Source organism: Pimephales promelas, chromosome 16, assembly GCF_988280905.1.
Source record: "Pimephales promelas chromosome 16, fPimPro1.hap1.1, whole genome shotgun sequence".
NCBI classification, from domain to species: domain Eukaryota; kingdom Metazoa; phylum Chordata; class Actinopteri; order Cypriniformes; family Leuciscidae; genus Pimephales; species Pimephales promelas.
In genome coordinates this window covers 23,143,535-23,163,003 of record NC_142784.1, presented here as the reverse complement: position 1 = coordinate 23,163,003, position 19,469 = coordinate 23,143,535, and the positions used below count along the sequence as shown (strand labels likewise).

The 19,469-nt window shown below is 41.4% G+C and overlaps 1 protein-coding gene across 1 annotated transcript in view; it reads left to right on the top strand.

Moving 5' to 3' along the window:
- grik4 (glutamate receptor, ionotropic, kainate 4) overlaps nucleotides 1-19,469 on the top strand; it is a 353,328-nt gene that overhangs the window by 313,748 nt on the left and 20,111 nt on the right. Inside the window, exons 12-13 of the mRNA XM_039670727.2 lie at nucleotides 6,975-7,082; nucleotides 14,267-14,470. Coding sequence (XP_039526661.1) covers nucleotides 6,975-7,082; nucleotides 14,267-14,470 — 312 coding nt within the window. The remainder of the gene's footprint in view (nucleotides 1-6,974; nucleotides 7,083-14,266; nucleotides 14,471-19,469) is intronic.

Sequence of the window (19,469 nt, the reverse complement as noted above, 5' to 3'; positions counted from 1 at the left end):
CAAGACAAAATTAACGATTAAGAATGTTTTTGCTATGTGCTTTGAGAAACACGTTACACTTGAAAGAATGTTGAGCTATTTACAAAAGGATCATCCTCAGCATTTTGTGATCTCATGAGGATCTTGAGCAACTGCTCTCCTTTGCAACATAAGTCAAGCTAGACCAGATGTATTTTGCCCTTGTTTTTAGGAATATTTCACCCAAGGTGACCCATGCATGCAGGATCTGGGGAAATATTCCTGGTTTCTCTGGCTGTAGTATCCATAAAGTCCTTGACAATACTACTAGGTTGTTTTTTTGCTTATATACAAAAAAGTTAACTTAAAACAAAAAAGAAGAACTTTCTTCTCTGTTTGTGGCCTTTGATATCTTGCTATCTCAGAGAGCAGGTAATTTTAGATCCAGTGCAATGCTGCAGCATCCTCCCCTGTGTCGTTTGGGTCTACATAAATGCAGGGGATCAGGTAGCGAAGGGAAGATAAATAGAGCGGCACCTCTGCAGAACACTTTAAGCAGGAGACCCAATGAACCATGCAGCTTTGTAATTATAATAAAAAATAAAAATGATGGGTGATTTAGGACTGCCATGTGTGCTGGGTGGAGACTCAGCCTCCCATTAAAGGCAGTGTTGCCCCCATATTGGTGGTCTAGCAGAGGGGTGCCAGCCAAAACCGGAATGATAACGAGGACATTGGCTCGCTTCAGAGAATTGGGGTGTAATTGAGTTAATGAATGCATTCTGTTGCATCTCTGATTGAGCGCATGTCCCTTCACCACTTCCTTTAAAGTATGTGTGTGTGTGTGTGTGTGTCTCTCTCGAAAGCTCTCTTCCGCATTCTCCTCCACCTGACATTGAGCCTTAAAGGAATAGTTCTTGCAGGAATTGAAATGGTCATTAATTTTTTCCTCATTGTGCCTTTGTTTCACTGTTACCTTTATGACTTTATTTCTTCTGTGAAACATAAACAAGTTAATTATTTTTCCACATCCTAGTCTCTGTTATGAAACAGTAGGAAACAATAGCAAGTAAAACTGTTTATTCAAGTTGGTCAGGTGACACACAGATCGGGGAACAAACACTCAGGTGGAGGTAAGACACAGGGACGTTGATGGGCAACCCGGAGAGATGTGATGATGATCGGCGTGCTCAGTGACAGGAACCAGGAACAATAAACAATCCAACCGTGAAGACGTAAAGACGATGACGATCACGGAGACAGGAAATCCACACGGGGAGAAGACTGAAGCCACACAGGAACAGGACACAACACCGGGGAAGCCACAACGATCTGACAACATGAGACTGAAATTACTGACATTATATAGGAAGCGGTGATGAATCGCAGCTGGTGCTGACAATCAATGGAATTAGTAACCACGCCCACTTATACACACACACACACACAAACATCAGAATGAGACAGTGGATTCATGAACCGTGACAGTACCTCCTCCCCTAGGAACGCCTCCTGGCGTTCCCAGCCACACTTACCTGTTGATTGTAATCATCGATAAGGGAGTGATCCAGAATGTCTCTAGCAGGAACCCAACTTCTCTCCTCCGGACCGTAACCCTCCCAGTCCACCAAGTACTGAAATCCTCGTCCCCTCCGTCTCGAGTCCAGAATACGATGTACCGAATATGTAGGCTCCCCATCTACGAGTCGCGGCGGGGGGGGAACCGGGACAGGCGGATTAATGGGAGAATAAAATACGGGTTTGATTTTGGATACATGAAAGGCGGGACAAATTCTCCTGTACGCCGGAGGAAGTTTGAGTCGGACTGTCACCGGACTAATAATCTTGGTGACAGGGAACGGGCCAATGAATTTGGGAGCTAACTTATTAGAAACGGAGCGGAGCGGAATGTTTTTAGTAGAAAGCCACACCTTTTGACCCACGACGTATACGGGAGGCTTAGACCGGTGGCGATCGGCCTTGGCCTTCATGCGCCTCCCTGCTTGGAGCAGAGTCTCCCGGGCTCTGGTCCAAGTACGGTGACACCTCTGGACGAATGCGTGGGCGGAGGGGACCGCGACCTCGGATTCCAGACTGGGAAAAATAGGTGGCTGGTAACCTACACTACACTCAAATGGCGAGAGGCCCGTAGATGACATTGGTAACGAGTTGTGAGCGTACTCAACCATAGAGAGCTGCTGGCTCCAGGATGAAGGATTCTTAGCTACCAAACATCGTAACGTTCTCTCCAAGTCTTGGTTGGCTCGCTCAGATTGACCATTACTCTGGGGATGATAACCCGATGACAGGCTGACCGTAGCCCCCAATAACTTACAAAACTCTCGCCAAAATTTGGACACAAATTGGGAACCCCTGTCAGACACCACGTCCTTCGGGAGGCCATGTAACCGAAAGACGTGATCAATGACTGCGACCGCTGTCTCCTTGGCTGAGGGTAATTTGGGCAAGGGAATGAAATGTGCCGCCTTCGAAAACCGGTCCACCACGGTTAAAACAACCGTCATGCCATTAGACGGCGGGAGGGCGGTGACAAAATCTAGCGCGATGTGGGACCAGGGTCTCGAAGGGACAGACAGCGGTCGAAGTAACCCATCCGGAGGTCGGTTAGACGTCTTGTTAGTGGCACAAACTGAGCAAGCCAAAACAAAATCGTGAACATCACGAGCCATTAATGGCCACCAGAATCGTTGCTTTACCAAGCCGTTGGTGCGACTTACTCCTGGATGACAAGCCACGCTAGAGCAGTGACCCCATTGAATGACGTCGGACCGTAACCCCTCCGGAACAAATAAACGGCTCGGTGGGCAACCGGGCGGAGGCGTTACCCCTTCTAAGGCCGTCTTGACCTTCGACTCGACCTCCCATGTGAGTGCGGAGATAACTACCTTCCCCGGTAAAATACACTCGGGAGTCACCGGGCGTTCGGATGGATCAAAAATACGAGATAAGGCATCGGGTTTGATGTTTTTAGAACCCGGGCGGTACGAGAGAACAAAATCAAAACGTCCGAAAAAAAGTGCCCACCGAGCCTGCCTGGAGTTAAGTCTTTTGGCAGATCTAATATATTCAAGGTTCTTGTGATCGGTCCAAACGATAAAGGGAACCCCTGAACCCTCTAACCAATGTCGCCACTCCTCCAGCGCCAACTTGACTGCCAACAACTCTCTGTTACCAATGTCATAGTTACGTTCGGCAGGTGATAAACGATGGGAAAAAAACGCGCATGGGTGCATCCTGTCGTCTGAGGAAGTGCGTTGGGAAAGAACTGCACCTACCCCCACCTCTGACGCATCGACCTCCACCACGAACTGACGTGTAGGATCAGGGGTGACAAGAATCGGAGCCGAAATAAAACGACTCTTGAGGTTGGCAAATACCGCCTCGGCAGTATCTGACCACCTGAACGCAGTTCTGGGGGAGGTCAAAGCGGTCAGAGGCGCGGCTAGTTGGCTGTAATTGCGAATGAAACGCCGATAGAAATTGGCGAACCCCAGAAACCGCTGTAGGGCCTTACGGGAATCCGGGCTTGGCCAATCCATCACTGCCTTAACCTTGTCAGGATCCATGCGCATTCCCTCAGAAGAGACGATATACCCTAGGAAGGAAACAGACTGTGCATGAAAATCGCATTTCTCCGCCTTGACAAAAAGCCCATTCTCTAACAACCTCTGAAGCACTCGTCTGACATGTTGAACATGTTCCTGGAGAGACGAAGAAAAAATCAATATGTCATCCAGGTAGACATATATGAACTGATCGACCATGTCTCTCAACACGTCATTAACGAGTGCTTGGAAAACCGCTGGGGAGTTGGACAGACCGAATGGCATAACCAAATATTCAAAGTGCCCCCTAGGGGTATTAAAAGCAGTTTTCCATTCATCCCCCTTCCTAATGCGAACCAAATGATAAGCGTTACGCAAGTCCAATTTTGTGAAAATGGATGCTCCCTGTAACCTCTCAAAAGCTGAAGACATCAACGGCAAAGGATACCTATTCTTTACCGTGATGTTGTTCAGCTCTCGGTAATCAATGCAAGGTCGCAAAGATCCATCCTTCTTTCCAACAAAAAAGAACCCCGCCCCCGCAGGAGAAGAGGAAGGTTGAATGAACCCAGAGGCGAGAGAATCAGAAATATATTTCTCCATAGCCTCCCTCTCAGGAATGGAAAGAGAGTAAAGTTTGCCCTTAGACGGAGACTTACCTGGCAGTAAATCTATAGCACAGTCATAGGGACGATGCGGAGGAAGAGAAGCAGCTCGTGACTTACTGAACACCTCCTTCAGGTCTAGGTACTCTGCGGGCACGTTAGATAAATCCATTGCCTCGTTCTGAAACAAAGAATCGGACACAGACGAACAGGCAGACAACAAACATGACTCATGACAGTGGTTACTCCAGGAGGAAATGGAATTGTTGTGCCAGTCGATACGGGGGTTGTGTTTAGAGAGCCATGGGTGCCCTAAAACCACCGGTGTCAGAGGTGAGTCCATGAGTAGAAACGAAATCCTTTCAGTATGATTGCCAGATGTGACAAGTGTGATGTGTTCAGTAGAGTGAGAAATCCTGGGAAGTTCCTGTCCGTTGAGTGCGTTGACAGAAATAGCATGTTTAAGGGCAGTGATGGGAATCTGAAGTTTAACTGCAAGACTGTAGTCCATGAAATTACCCTCTGCTCCCGAATCCAGAAGTGCTTGAGTGGGGTGCGTGGATGTTGCCCATCTCAGTCTTACCGGGAGGAGGGTTGATGATGTAGATGAGGTCTTCTCGACGGAGATCCCACCCGATAGTAGCCTCATACTTACTATCGGGCTTGCTCTTTTACTGGACAAGAGTGGAGGAAATGGCCAGCCTTACCACAGTACAGGCAGAGTCCCTGGGACCTCCGCCTTTCTCTCTCCTCCCGGGAAAGCCGAGCTCTTCCAATCTGCATGGGCTCGTGGTCGAAAACTGGGCTGACCGCGCTCCCGTCGCCACCTCGTGGTTCTTCAAAGTACTGTTGTGGTCGATTAGAGCGTGCACGAGAATTCACGCGATTTAAGCGTGAGTCGACCTTCATCGCCAATTCCACCAGACCATTAAAAGTCTTAGGAAGGTCCAAGATATATATTTCTCTTTGAACGCGGTCAGCCAGCCCATGCAGGAACATGTCCCACTGCGCCTCCTCGTTCCATTTGCACTCTGCAGCCAGGGTGCGAAAACGAATAGAGTAATCCGACACCGAGCCATCCCCTTGGCGTAGATCCGCGAGTAATCTGGCTGCCTCCTTACCCGCCACCGCACGATCGAATACTCTCTTTATCTCCTCGGAGAGTGCCTGGAACGAGTTGCAACAACTGTCCTGGTTCTCCCACACCGCCGTTCCCCAGAGTGCCGCCTTCCCCGATAGGAGAGTCAACACAAACGCTACTTTAGACTGTTCATTATGAAATGTCCGTGGCTGCAAAGCAAAGTGCATGGAACATCTCGTGAGAAAAGCTCTGCAATATTCAGGCTCACCAGAATAGCCCTCAGGCGTGGGAAGACGGGGCTCCGGTTGACTCTCATGCGGTACCGGTGGGGGTTGAACGGGCGGTGTGGGCGGCGCAGTGGGACCGCGTAGAAGTTGAAGCTGCTGGGTGAGCTCGGACACCTGTGTCACGAGTGCCTGAACCGCACGACCTGTGTTCGCAATCTCTTCTCCTTGATGATCCATTCTAGAGATGCTGTGTGCGATGAAATCATTCAGCTTCGAACCTGCTGCTTCCATGATTGGTCAGATCGTTCTGTTATGAAACAGTAGGAAACAATAGCAAGTAAAACTGTTTATTCAAGTTGGTCAGGTGACACACAGATCGGGGAACAAACACTCAGGTGGAGGTAAGACACAGGGACGTTGATGGGCAACCCGGAGAGATGTGATGATGATCGGCGTGCTCAGTGACAGGAACCAGGAACAATAAACAATCCAACCGTGAAGACGTAAAGACGATGACGATCACGGAGACAGGAAATCCACACGGGGAGAAGACTGAAGCCACACAGGAACAGGACACAACACCGGGGAAGCCACAACGATCTGACAACATGAGACTGAAATTACTGACATTATATAGGAAGCGGTGATGAATCGCAGCTGGTGCTGACAATCAATGGAATTAGTAACCACGCCCACTTATACACACACACACACACAAACATCAGAATGAGACAGTGGATTCATGAACCGTGACAGTCACTCTTTTTAATATGAAAATAAATAGGAACTGAGAATGTTATGGTTCAGAATGACAAAAAAAAAATGCCACCATTTTTGGCTTGGGGCAAAAATCCCACCAAAATGCCCCCAAATCAAATTTAACAAGTTTGTTATATGCACTGAGTAAATGTTATACCATGCAATGAATAGCTTACATTAGAAGAAATAAAAACATGCATGCTTTGCCATAAATACAGAGTGTGAACAATTGTGAAGCGCACCTGGCAATAGCGCCATGGAACAAGCGCACCTCGTTCATCAAGCTCTTTAAAGGAAAATGTGATATGATGCCCTTATTGGATTGTTTCCATTACACACAAACCACACCTATGAATATTGAAGCTACTTCAGACCAACCCCTTTTAAACTTGCATCGGGCAAAAGAGTTATTTATCCTGCCGGTAAAATAGCATCAGTGCCCAAGATCCGCCCACAAAGTTACTTGCGCTTTGCGCGTGATACTTGCTTGATACTTGCAAAAAGGGCCCAAAGTGTGAATATATGGTTGCAGAAGACATGAAATATAAGTCATAGGTCATACAGACTTATGTTTTGATACTTTCATGGGGCTTTTTGGTTATTTTGGGAGCTTGGCAGTCTAACATTTCTTGACGATGAGGCAATTATGATAGAACTCTCACTTTGGGTGAACTATCCCTTTAAGGCTAAATGGTTGCTCTCTTTATGTTATTGGATCTTCTACTACACAGAGTTGGCTTGAAGGCTTAGTATAACTCTCAGTGTGTTTCTCCTACAGATCGGTCAGTGGCATTCAGAGCAAGGACTGTCTATGGAGAGGAAGCTTCCATCACTTAATGTGACAGACACGCTATTCAACACCACACTCACCATAACTACCATCCTGGTAAGTCCTGTTTTCCACTCTGGGTCACGTTCCTCAGTAGAGGACACACCCTAATGATTTAGCCAAGAGGTTTACACACACCCTCTGGGAATGACATACAGTATACTCTTTTGCTTCAAGACAATTTCTCTCTATTCTCTAATCACCTCAGGGTTCAGCACTGATCTAAATAAAGATGCTTCTCCTCTGAGATGAGTGGAAACTAACAAGTATGTGTGTGATAGCATGTCCTGGAGCAGCAACCCCCAATTGAAGATTTAATCCGCTAGGCTGTTATCTGGGGGCAATTTTCTCATCTTCTCATACACTGTATATAGTGATGAGAAAAAAAGAGGCTCTCCGCAGCCTTAGGCTGGATGTCGCATATCTGGCTGGGTCATCCCTCACTAGAAAAGAAAGAGAAATGAAGTGACTGAGAATGAGAGAATAAAGTGCTTGAAGAACCAGCAAATAGGTGGTGTAAAGTGGCCTTGTTTAGGATAGAGGGAGAAATCTTCTGAAGTCACAATTTATCCCTGATGAATGATATGATAAGAACTGCTGAAATCATGCTGTCCAGCAAAAATTCACTAGTGGGATTGCTCTCAGTTTTAGATCAGTTAGCAAACAACAACAATCCAGCAATATCAATCAACTCCCAATTCACTTGGATATACATCTCAATAGGATATTCACAATTTTCATTTCATGCCGCGTCTCAAAATATTCAGAATATTTACAGTTTGTTTAAAAGTCTGGTGGGAACATCAGCACACCAGCATCCTACACAACACAACATATATGCTGGTGTTTTCAGGGTTTTTGAAAACAAACGACCGTGCAGTAAGTGAAATAGAGATGATTATGTCAGGGAGGGTGTGCGTGTGTGTCTCACTAAAGGAAAGAGTGGAATACAGGTGGAACGATTAGTTTCTCTCAGATCTTTTATTGTTAATGTGCTTGATGTAGCAGCTAGGAGAACTGGGGAGAATTTGCACCATTTGTTTATTCCTCTTTAAAGATATAGAAAGACTTTGGCCGCATTAAAGAGCCACCGAAGAGCAATTTCAACTCTATCACGGCCCATTCATCACCGGCTGATTGCAAAGTCTGTTTTATCTCAGTAAACGCTGCACAGTTGAAAACATGCTCCAGAACTCAGCACCTGTGGACCATTCCACCAGCGTTTTCATTACTGCTGTGAGCTTTCTGTCATTGCTGCAGTTACAGCACACACACAAACACACAGATTGGATTTTACCCTTGTGATATGGGCTAGATCTAACATTTTCGTAAGGATAGACCGTATATTAGAGCTGGTTCGCTTGCAGTGGTAAAGCTGTCGAAACTGAACAAACAGTTCTGTGGCTTTTTGTAGTTGCTCTTGATGTTTCTGGCATTATATCATGTGCAGAGGGAGCCAGAGCGATTAAGAACACAAAAAACTCTTGTTTGTAAAATTTTTACATTGCTTTCATAACGCACAGACTACCACAAATCTGTATTTTGATTGAGTAATTATTCTTCATTGATATACTGGTCAATGGCCTTTGGTAGAGTTGGTAAAGACATAATGTTACATTTAATTTAATAGGATATAAAATGAACTCACTTGACCTCGCATATACTAGAGAACTCCTCAGAATAATATTACTCATTTAATACCTATTAATTATGCCAAATAATTTCTGACCTTTATATAGCAATAGTTCTTTTAGCTGTGAGAAATAATGTGTGTATAAATGGGTCATGAATTATTTTATAATGTCGAAGTCTTTTAATGTTAGGATTATTACATTAAAAACTGCCTTAATTTCTAAAAATAAAAAGCCATTTTGTAGGCTGACTTTAGCCCTCTGTGAATGTGTGTGTGTGTGCTGTCAAATCTATGCTATATCAAAGCTATGACTTCTTGTTTCACGGGAGTTTAAATATGAGGAAATGCTAAGGCCAAATTCCCTTAATCATCCGTCACGATGAGTAAAACCAAAGAATATAGTTCTGATGTGCATCAAAAGATTGTTGAGCTTCACAAAATAGAAAGTGGCTGTAAGAAAATAGTCAAAGAATTTGAAAATTCCCATTTTGACCAACAGGGCAATAATTAAGAAGCTCCAATTAACTAAAGATATTACATGTGTGTCTATAGTCTTAATGCATTGTGAGGATGAAAGATTGAGTGGCCAAAGACTATTCAAGGATCACAGATGGGGAGTTAGTTGAGTCTTGGGGTTAGAAGCCTACCAATATTGATAGAATAGCATCTTGCAGTTGATGGAAATTTGTGGGATGCACGTCCAAGGCACGAAGCTCCCGTTCCACCACATCTCAATGATGCTCTATTGGGTTGAGATCTGGTGACTGTGGGGGCCATTTTAGTACAGTGAACTCATGTTCAAGAAACCAATTTGAAATGATTCAAGCTTTGTGACATTATCCTGCTGGAAGTAGCCATAATGGGTACATGGTGGCCATAAAGGGATGGCCATGGACAGAAACAGAAGACCCCACCAGGTACCACTCATCTCCACTACAAATAGGAAAAAGAAGCTACAATTTGCAAGAGCTCACCAAAATTGGAAAGTTGAAGACTGGATCATATTTAAAGTATCATTATAATTTTTATAGGAGAAAACTGTATTCTATCATTTTTCTCACAAGTGAAACAATCACACTCCTTTTCTCTAGTAGAGAGAACTCTACTAAGCACATGCTGAGCGCTAGCTTGTTTGAGATTGAATACATTTAGTGTGTTACAGTTGGCCACAGTTTCCCCTGTAGTTGTAATTGGTTTGAAAACGTTGGTATGTTGCCAACCAGTGGGCCTTGGGGCCAGAGGTGAATTCACAGTTGCACCACTTTGGCATGTGGTAATCCAGCTGCTTTTTTTTACATTACTCCCACCGTGAATCTCAATCATTTACTATATTAGCTTGTATATAGGGTTTACTCTGTGTACCACCTGACACAGTTAATACCAGATTTGCATAATTCCCTTAGTGATTCAAATATTAAAACGCAGACGGTGTGTGCAAATACAGGAGGTTGTGTTTAATATTTCTTCAACGTTTGTTTGCTGTCATTTGATTTGCTTTCCCTGCAGAAACCCCATTTCTTTCTCAGATAAAGCTGTTGCTTGGACCTTTTTTGTTGTTTTCTAAGCTCAAATACATATTCTTTTGCCTCTGAAACTGGGTTCACTTGCCGTTCACTCTATAAACTCGTCTTTCTGTGATGCTATCTGCAGTGTTTTTCAAAAGCCACGTTATGCTTGAATTGAATCCTTGAGAAAAGTCATGTAAGCCTTTACCGACCCATATTGTCTCAGAGCCCATCTTAGAAAAAAACGAAGAGCAAAGTATTATCAATCTATATGGGTGCAATATCAGTATGATATGGAGTGGATACTGTATCACTGCATCACCTTAAAGAAAAGAAGAGAGTCTTCACATTCAGCAGCTGAATTTATGCTCATTGTAATCAATGATGGCGATAAAGTGCTCTTTCAGAAACTTGGAGAAGATTGCAGAAACGGTTTCACGATCGCCATCTTCTGCGGACAGACCACTTTTATTGTGTTCAAGAAGAAGCAAATAACCTTTATTCGTACAGCAATTGGAAATGTTCATAAATATACAATGTGAGGCGCTATCCTCATGCAATGTGCAGCCTCTGTGAACAATTTCTGTTTCTGTGAGAGCTATCAGACAGAGCAAGAGACATAAGAGGGAGTAGTGGACCAGTCAACTCACTTTTTGGGATTGTCTGATAAATGCTAACACGCAATTTCAATTTTTCTTCACTTTCTGAACAAAAAGCTTTGAGATTTGATTTGAAGTGAGATTGACTTTAATGTGTTTGCTTTCAAAAACGCACCAAACCAGACTGCCGCCATGCTATATTTGTAAAATTGATTTCATCAGCTGACAGCCTTCCAAGAAAACAAATAGAATCAAATCTGCCGCTGATCCCAGACTGGTGAGGAATGTTGCATTTGGCAGGCTTGACACTCAAAGTGCCCTTAATCTCACTGTCTGCGCTATTAAACGGAAAGTTTCTTTCTCTGATGTGACCCGCAGATTTTATGGAATCATTCAAGCTCGGAAGAGAGGATTGCTTGGCCTGATAACAGCACTCACTCAGTTGATTGATGCCCGTGCCCCATTTCTGAGATTGATGGCGATCTGCCAGGACTGGTCCTGTGTGTTCACATTAACCTTGCTCCTCTTCCTCAATCGCTTCCTCCCTCTTTCCAGAAGTTTTGCTAATAATGAATTATTAAATGTAAATATGTAGTCGCTCCGTTTTCTGTCACTCAATCATCTAGCAGACCTTGAGGCTAGCTGGAAAGGAATTGTTTAAATCACAATTTTATTTATTGCTCATTTGTAGTTTGAAATGTGATCTAATGATTTTTGTATTAACAAAGTTCTTGAGGAGAATGTTCAGATAATTAACCTAATTAACATGGGAAGAACACATTCATTAACTCAACTCAATTAGCATCGGGAGGTATAAATACAGGTACAGCAGACTTACCTCTACCTATTCCTATTCCAACCTGGGATGGGGGTAGTACTCTGGGCTCGGGCCAGCTCGGGGCCCTGTCCTCGGACAAGCACACCAAATACGCATAAGCTTTACTCTATTAAATTATGTGTGAACATGTGAAAAAGACTAAGATGTCACAGTGCCTTGATAACCAAAGGGTAACTGAAAACAAAGAAAGTAGAGATGTTTTATTTGCCCATTTTAACTTTGTTAATGTTAAGTTATATGTAAATTAAAAGGCTTTGCGATGTTAACTGAAAACAATCTGGGTAATTTTGCCAAATTTGTAGCTTCTGTAATATTACATGATATGTAATTTAAAATATGTAAGCTTAATTGATGAAGTTAACTGAAAACAAATTAATGTGAAAATGTTTTATTTGGCCCTTTTAAGCTTTGGTATTGTAAGCTGGCATATAATGTAAAAGGTTAAGCTATATATTGCTAACTGAAAACACAAAAGAAAAATGTTTAATTTGACCATTTTGCAGTTTTTGTAATATTATGTGATGTCATTTATAAGGCTAAGCTGTTAGCTTGCTAAGCAAAGGTGATGTGATTTATGCCAGTGCTCCTTTTCTCATATACTGTAGATGGCAATGTCCGGTCCTGTTTGTGCACAGTTAACTTCCTTTTCCTACATCTTTTCATTGATTCTGCTAATAATGGATTTTGAAGCAACATGTGTAATCACTCCTTTTTCTTTTACTCAGCCATCAATCAGACCGGAGGCTAGTTATGGGTGACACGTAATGACCCAAAACCATTGACTTCTCTTACCCAGTGCTTAGACCTAGTCATTTAATCCAGAAGGTTTGTTTATTAGCTTGCTTCCGTTCTTTGAAACCGTCTGTCTAATATGCAACTGGCCCATGAAATGCTGCCCTTTAATAAGCCTAGTTTGAGAGAAAGTGTCCGGCTGCAATACTTGAGTGCCTCCAGCAGGCTGTAAGTGATGGAAATTTGCATTTATATTGTGCCTTTCTGCATAATAACCACCGCAGAGGTGTCAGTGCGAGCCATGACGGTAACATGCGTGGATGATTCAACCGGTTAATGAACAAAATGGAAGGATTTGCATTTATAGAGTGTCAGACTCTCTGGGCCAAAACGGTTGCTCTTTGTGCCATGGCTTCGTCAGGTCCAAGGTGCAAACATCCATCTGCAAATACAGCGTGTGGTTTTTATGGACATACAAATGAGGTGAACGAACGCTTATCGTGTTATTTGGATGGATATGAGTGGTTCGCATTAATAGGGTTCAGGTTTATTTGAATTGTCGGAACATGGCCATTGACGTTCCCCCTCGTCTGACAGGCCGCAAGACCCAGCTGTTGCTGTTCCATGGCCAGCTGGAGCGTGGCCACTGGGTACTTTAAATATCAGGGATGCAGGACCTGCAGGAAAAAAAATGTTGCCATGGCAATGCGAAAGACTGAAAAGTATCGTCAGCTCTTCAGATTGCCACTCAAAGCATCGGAGTAGAGCGAGTCAGATTTACTGGTGAAAATGAAACACTCTCTCCAGTTGACCAGTCTGCGCTAAACAAATCTTAAGTACAACATACCCACTTTAGTGTCTGTCTTGCCTCAACTCGTTTTTTTTTTTCGTTTTGTTTTTTCAGTTATAACAAAAAGTGATTTTGGAAAGCTTATGACTGGCTTCATTCTATAGTGACTGTTTATGAATGAGGTTCTGTTAAATTTATGCAAAGCGTTTGAAAATGGCAGTAACATACTCGACCAACATGCCCACTAGCAAAACATCTGTATCTCAGTGGATGACAGTGAGCAACAGCGAATGTTTATTGAATTATGGTGGGATGAAATTTTTACGAAGCCTTTATTTTGACCACAGATTGCCTCTTAAATCTGTTAAATTTTTGGGCAGCATGAGAAAACAAACCGATAAATTTGGAACTTGGTCTTTTGGAGGCCTCACATAAGTCACAGAGACCATGTTTCCAAACTATGTTTCCTTCCAATTTTGGGAAATCACATTAAAAGACGCTGGATGAAAATGGCAAGATGCGTATAAAATCTTAAAACGTGCATAAACCAGATAAATTCCTCATGTTGCAACCAAAAAACACATTAAAAAATCATATGATTGGATAACTGGACTATCCAGTGATCCAATCTCATTTCACTCCTTCTCACAATATAGTTTTAGTCATTCTGAAAGGCCTGAGCCAAAGTCAGTCCTCAAATTGATTTGGTGTTACCTTTCAATCTCAAACGATAGCATTCCCAAACGTCAGGCATCCACCTCCGAACGCAAAGATAACATGACGGAGGATAACATGAAAAGATAACATGACATCTCTGAGGCGCAATTTGTACAGGAAAAAGTTTGCAACTTCCGTTTTAATTATTAACACTTTCTTAATTATTATTAATAAGTAACAGTTTCCCAAGACATGATGATTTTGTCCTCTTGAACACATGGGATGGAAATGGTTATTTGTTCCCAAATGTTTAAAGTAGTATTCCAGTTATTCTCAATTAAGTACATTTTAAAACTTCAGAATGGAAACATAGCTCGAATGACTTGCCAACTCAAACAATCTCTTATCAAACAAAATTGTGTCGATTGATACAGAAGTGCTCTGAGAGCTTCTTTAGATGCAAGTGCTGACAATGATGTCTTCACAGGAGAATCCGTATGTAATGCTGAGAGCCAATCACCAGGAACTCGAAGGGAACGAGCGCTACGAGGGAATTTGCGTGGACATGCTGAAGGAGTTGGCAGATATCCTGAAGTTCAAGTACCGTATTCGGCTAGTTGGGGATGGCGTTTACGGGGTGCCTGGCGCCAATGGCACCTGGACGGGCATGGTAGGAGAGCTCATCAGCAGGGTGAGTCACATCACAAGGAAATATGTTATACTGAGGGGTTAAATTGTGTCATGCATTATCCCACTTCTTTGCTGCCTAATCAGAATCATAGTGTGTTATTGTTAAATATTTTTGTAGCTAAACAAGTGCACCATTCTTGTGCACCATTCTATAATGTTTTGTAGTATAAATAGTGTGAGTACTGAAAATTCAACTAAATAAAAAAGTCAATTTTACAAACATATTTGTGATAAACTTAATTAACCCCCCAAAAAACAAAGTGTGGAATGTTAAAAACTTCATGTGACAATTTGGGGGTAATTTGAAAAGCGTAATTAGGCTAAACTATTAGCTTGCTAATTGTAGAATAATTTAAAAAGAAAAGTATAACTGTTTAAGGTGACCATTTTTTAGCTTTTGACCGTATAGATTTGTCATGTATTCGGAATGTCTGTTTTTGTTGGTCTGCGTGATCACCCCCACTGCCTATTTACCCAATAGTATTTTGACACCCTGTGTTGCCAGTTGGCAGAAAACACAGCATATTGCAGCCTTGGAAGCCAGCAAATGAACTGTTTCAGAGATCACACATTCTACCTGACCTAAAAAGAACTCGGAATTTCAAAAACATTGAAAACATATATATTAGTTGATCAACTTGTTGGGCAGCTTATCGCTTTGCACTTTCATTTACACTCATTTTCTTTTGTGTATCCTCAATCTGGCAACCCACATGAGCACCGAGTATGAGGAGGAGGTTGCAAAGGAAAGCACTATCTCCAATATTTTGAATTTGGATTGCAGTACCATTTTAACAGATAGCTGTAAAAATTACACACAGTCCTGCGCCTATAACATATTTTAATGATTAAGAATAAATACATCTTAAGGTGATTTACTGTCATTTCTAATCTGGCAATGCACAATACACATAAAAAGATGCTTCAGACGGTTGAATGGCTTTGCTGAGAAACCGTGATAAATCATTATTTTTTTTTTTGTCCTAGTTGCTTGTCATATTTTACCTGGGGAACCAGAATCACCACCAGATTTTAAAAGGTTCTCCTACTCCAAAATTCCAGTTTAACCCCTGGATATACTGTCACCTGAAACAGGCATTTCCATTGAATTACATTCAAAGTTTTGCTGTTTAGGATACATAGAACGAAACAATCTGCTTCCTCTTGTTTTATCCTGGAATTATTCATTCTCAAATGTTCATTTCAATAATTCAAGGAAGCCTTAATGCCAGACATAGATGTGTTTAAAAAGACTCAGTGAAGCGGGAAAGTATAAATCCTATTTTGACAGCCACTAACATCCTGTTGATGAGATGGTAATCTTGCATGCTACAAATTCTGTTTAGCTACGAACGCTTGCCCTTTACGGCGGAAATGTTATTTATTTAAAAAACAGTTGCAGCTTCACGGCGCGCTGCTGATTTATTTGTCCGTTTTTTGCAGGCACCGCAGGGAGGAAAGTAAATTTTTGGAAATGAACAAAAAGGCCACAGTGATATTCATATATTCCAGGGGAAAGGGTCATAAACCAGAGCACTTGTCTGCAGCCTAAGTTCTCGCTACAAAAACGAGAACGCTTTGAGAAGTTATCCGTCTTAATTCCACAAGCTAATGGAGGGCAAAGCCATTAGGGAAATAAAGAAAGAAGTGCCTAATCTTATTATTGTCTCAATTTGTTCTCTCAAAGTATGCTCTATACAGCTGACCTTGAGAGTGGCCAATGAGTCTAATTGTATGCTATAGTGTCTGTAGAGAGTAGAGGGTGATGGGGGGGCAACCGAAGAAGATGAAGCGTTACCCCGTTCTGACAGGACGCTCTTTACCTCTTTGGTTCTCATGAGGGACTTTTTCTAATGCTTTATCTGTTATATATTACATAAAAGCAGTGAGTATTTTTACTTGTTTACTAAAGTACTGTACTTATTTTATTGGAAACTTTTACTCTTATTCCACTACATTCCATAAAACACTTTGTTCCTTGTTATTTCTAACTGAAGAACCCCTTCTAACTGAAGAAAGACACAAGAGCGATGTCTGATTCGTGAACCTGAACCTGATTAATTGGTTCACAAAACACACTGAACGATTCATTCATGAATCGGACTGATCCGATTGCAGCTGTTCACGAGTCAACAACTCACTTATTCAATGATCTGGTCAAAATGAGCCAAGAAACTAAATATCGTCTGCGCTTGAATGTGCGCATGACACTAATGTGTGATGATGGTGCAGTGGATAAGACACATGCCTTTGGTGTGAGCGACCCGGGTTCGAATCCACTGTGAGACAAGACACTTAACCCCTAGTTGCTCCAGAGGCGTGCGACCTCTGACGTATAGGCCTATAGCAACTGTAAGTCGCTTTGGATAAAAGCATCGGCTAAATGAATAAAATGTAAAAATGTATTGCGGAATTTTAGTATTGATTATTGTAAAGAAAATCATATTTAGGTCACTACTGTCAGTTATTTGTGAAGTAAATCTGCGGGAGCTGTTTAAGCCCATTGAAATGCTTAACTATGAACATGTCCGCATTTGTATGTGACCGTTTGTGTGGTGATTTTAGGTAAAATAATCTGAATTAATAATCAATCTTACCCGTTGTTGTAGAAGTTTCAACTGATATTGAACGATATGTTTGCATAGCATTGATCTAAAAATGCTAACATATTCTTGCCCCAATGTTAAGTCTGGACATTTGTATTGTATTTGTAGCACATATTTAGCTAGAAAATCTATTTTCTCATTTTTAAAATACTATATGATATATTATTTCACTATTTCACGTTCATAATAAACTTATTTTAGTATATTTAAGTTTAACATTTTGATATAATACCCTGTTTTAGTAATAATATGTATAAAGTTTGCTTATTTGCAAATCAATACTATTAAATGTCTCCACTTATCTTATTAGTGCTGAGTAATGACTAGTCTGACTAGTGCTGGCTGTAATAAATAATAAACATGGTTCATCAATATTTTTGTAATTTGAACATTTTATTTCCCTTGTGAAGTTAAATTAACTGTATACAAGTGACTTTCACATTTTAAATAATTCATTTTTTGAAAGATATAAAAAAAGTCATATTTAAGAATATGGATTAAAAAAAATAATTGATTAATTAATTAAGTAGAATAATCAAACTCTAGTGTATTTTGGGACATTTTAATTCTCTGTATAATATAAATACTCGCCTAAACTATACAAATACAGTAATTTCATGGTGCAAGCAAAAATACAGTGAATCTTTAGTTTTATTTTAAAATGGTTATGTATGTAAATGATATAAAAACACAAAATACATCTGCAAATAAGTATAATATTTGACATCTACAGTTATGTTAGATTTAATGTAGAATAATTATTATTCCCTTTTACATCTGAATCATTATAGGATTCAAAGAGTCCTATGTAAATATGATAATATTGTGAATATTTTAAAAAAATATATAAATCTGACACTTAAAGTCTTCAATTAGACATAGTAGCATTTATGTGGTATGCTAATTTAGCCAGCTTGTCTAATATTTACATGCTAACGACTATGCGCAATGATATACATAGTGTAATATAATTTAAAGTTTAGTTTGATTTATGTATTATGCAGGTTATTTATTTTATTTAATAATTACGCTAATATATAATCCTTCCATGTGGTTCAAATTTGAATGAAGGATGGGATTTTGCACAAAAGCAGCTCACTCTCTGCCTGAAACATGGACTCTTAATATCCCGAAGGGGTCATGGTGGTCTTGCTTCATAATGTTCTGGAAACTCTTGTCAAACTAAAAGCAGTGCAGTAGTACACAAAGGTGGCAAAGGAGCCAAGCTGTCAGGATTTTCTAGCGCGTCAGATGAAGAATATGAAAAGAGAATTTGAAATGCCACACTGGGAACTTATGTCAATGTTTTATTCAGCAGTGATAGAGTTGACATCGCCTTCTTCTCTCATTTTTTGGGGGCATCACTTTTTGATTGAGTCAAAGCTGAAGGGGAGGATGGATTGCAGGAAGAATATCATACTGCATTATTTATTATTTAGAGTCTCCGTCTCATAATTTTCCTCTCTGTGCAGTCCAGTCATCAATATTAATACGTAACGAGATGTCAAATATTTCAGCGGCAGTTATTGTCCTTGTTTCTGTTACAAACGACATCTGTTTGAGGGATCTCTGTTCAGCGGGGACCGCGTAATTTCCTTTTTTGTGTGTCAGCGTGATGTTTTGTTGTGTGAAGTGAAGTGTGCATGAGTTTGTGAAGAGCTGTGGGCCACAGCTGAACTATGGAGAGCACTTGAAGATTAGTGCATCTGCAAGTTGTTATTGTAGAAAGAATCTTCAGGGAACATGCAAGGGTTTGTCTTGCCGCGCCATAATCACTTTTGCTACATGATGAGATAACTGCTTTATAATCAGATGAGTGGAAGTAGAACGTATAAAGCTAAAACCATCAAATACTTGTTACTTGATGATGTAAATTGCTCAATGATCTCAATGATACTAAAATAACACTGGACTGTTGTCAGTTTTTTTTTCCTCTGCTTTACTCCTCTTCTAATCCACTCTCTCATTATCTGTGTGCTGAAAGATCTGCGCAAGCAACAGATCCAATCGCCATCGCGCTAATGGCTGATAAATCTCAAGCTTCACAGATCTCGGATCACGTGTTTAACATTCCTAATTTGGCTTTTGGGGTTAACAAGCCTCTCCTGCCACTTTCAAGGTTTCAGGCTCTAGGCTAAAACATCATATTATAACCTGGTATCTGTTCTCCGGAGATTCTCTCTCATTTAAAGCAGAGCTCCAATATCCCATCATTCTTCCTCCTGGAGAGGACAAAGAGCAGTGAAGGGTAAGAGTGTGTCCCGCAGGACCGAAATATTTCTTGCAGATGCACTTTTCACTGTTGTTTGATTAGTGGGATCCGGCCACAGCATCATGCCTGGCAGCACTGGATGCTGTGACAAGTGATTTGTCACGACAGTCTACCCGGTTTCT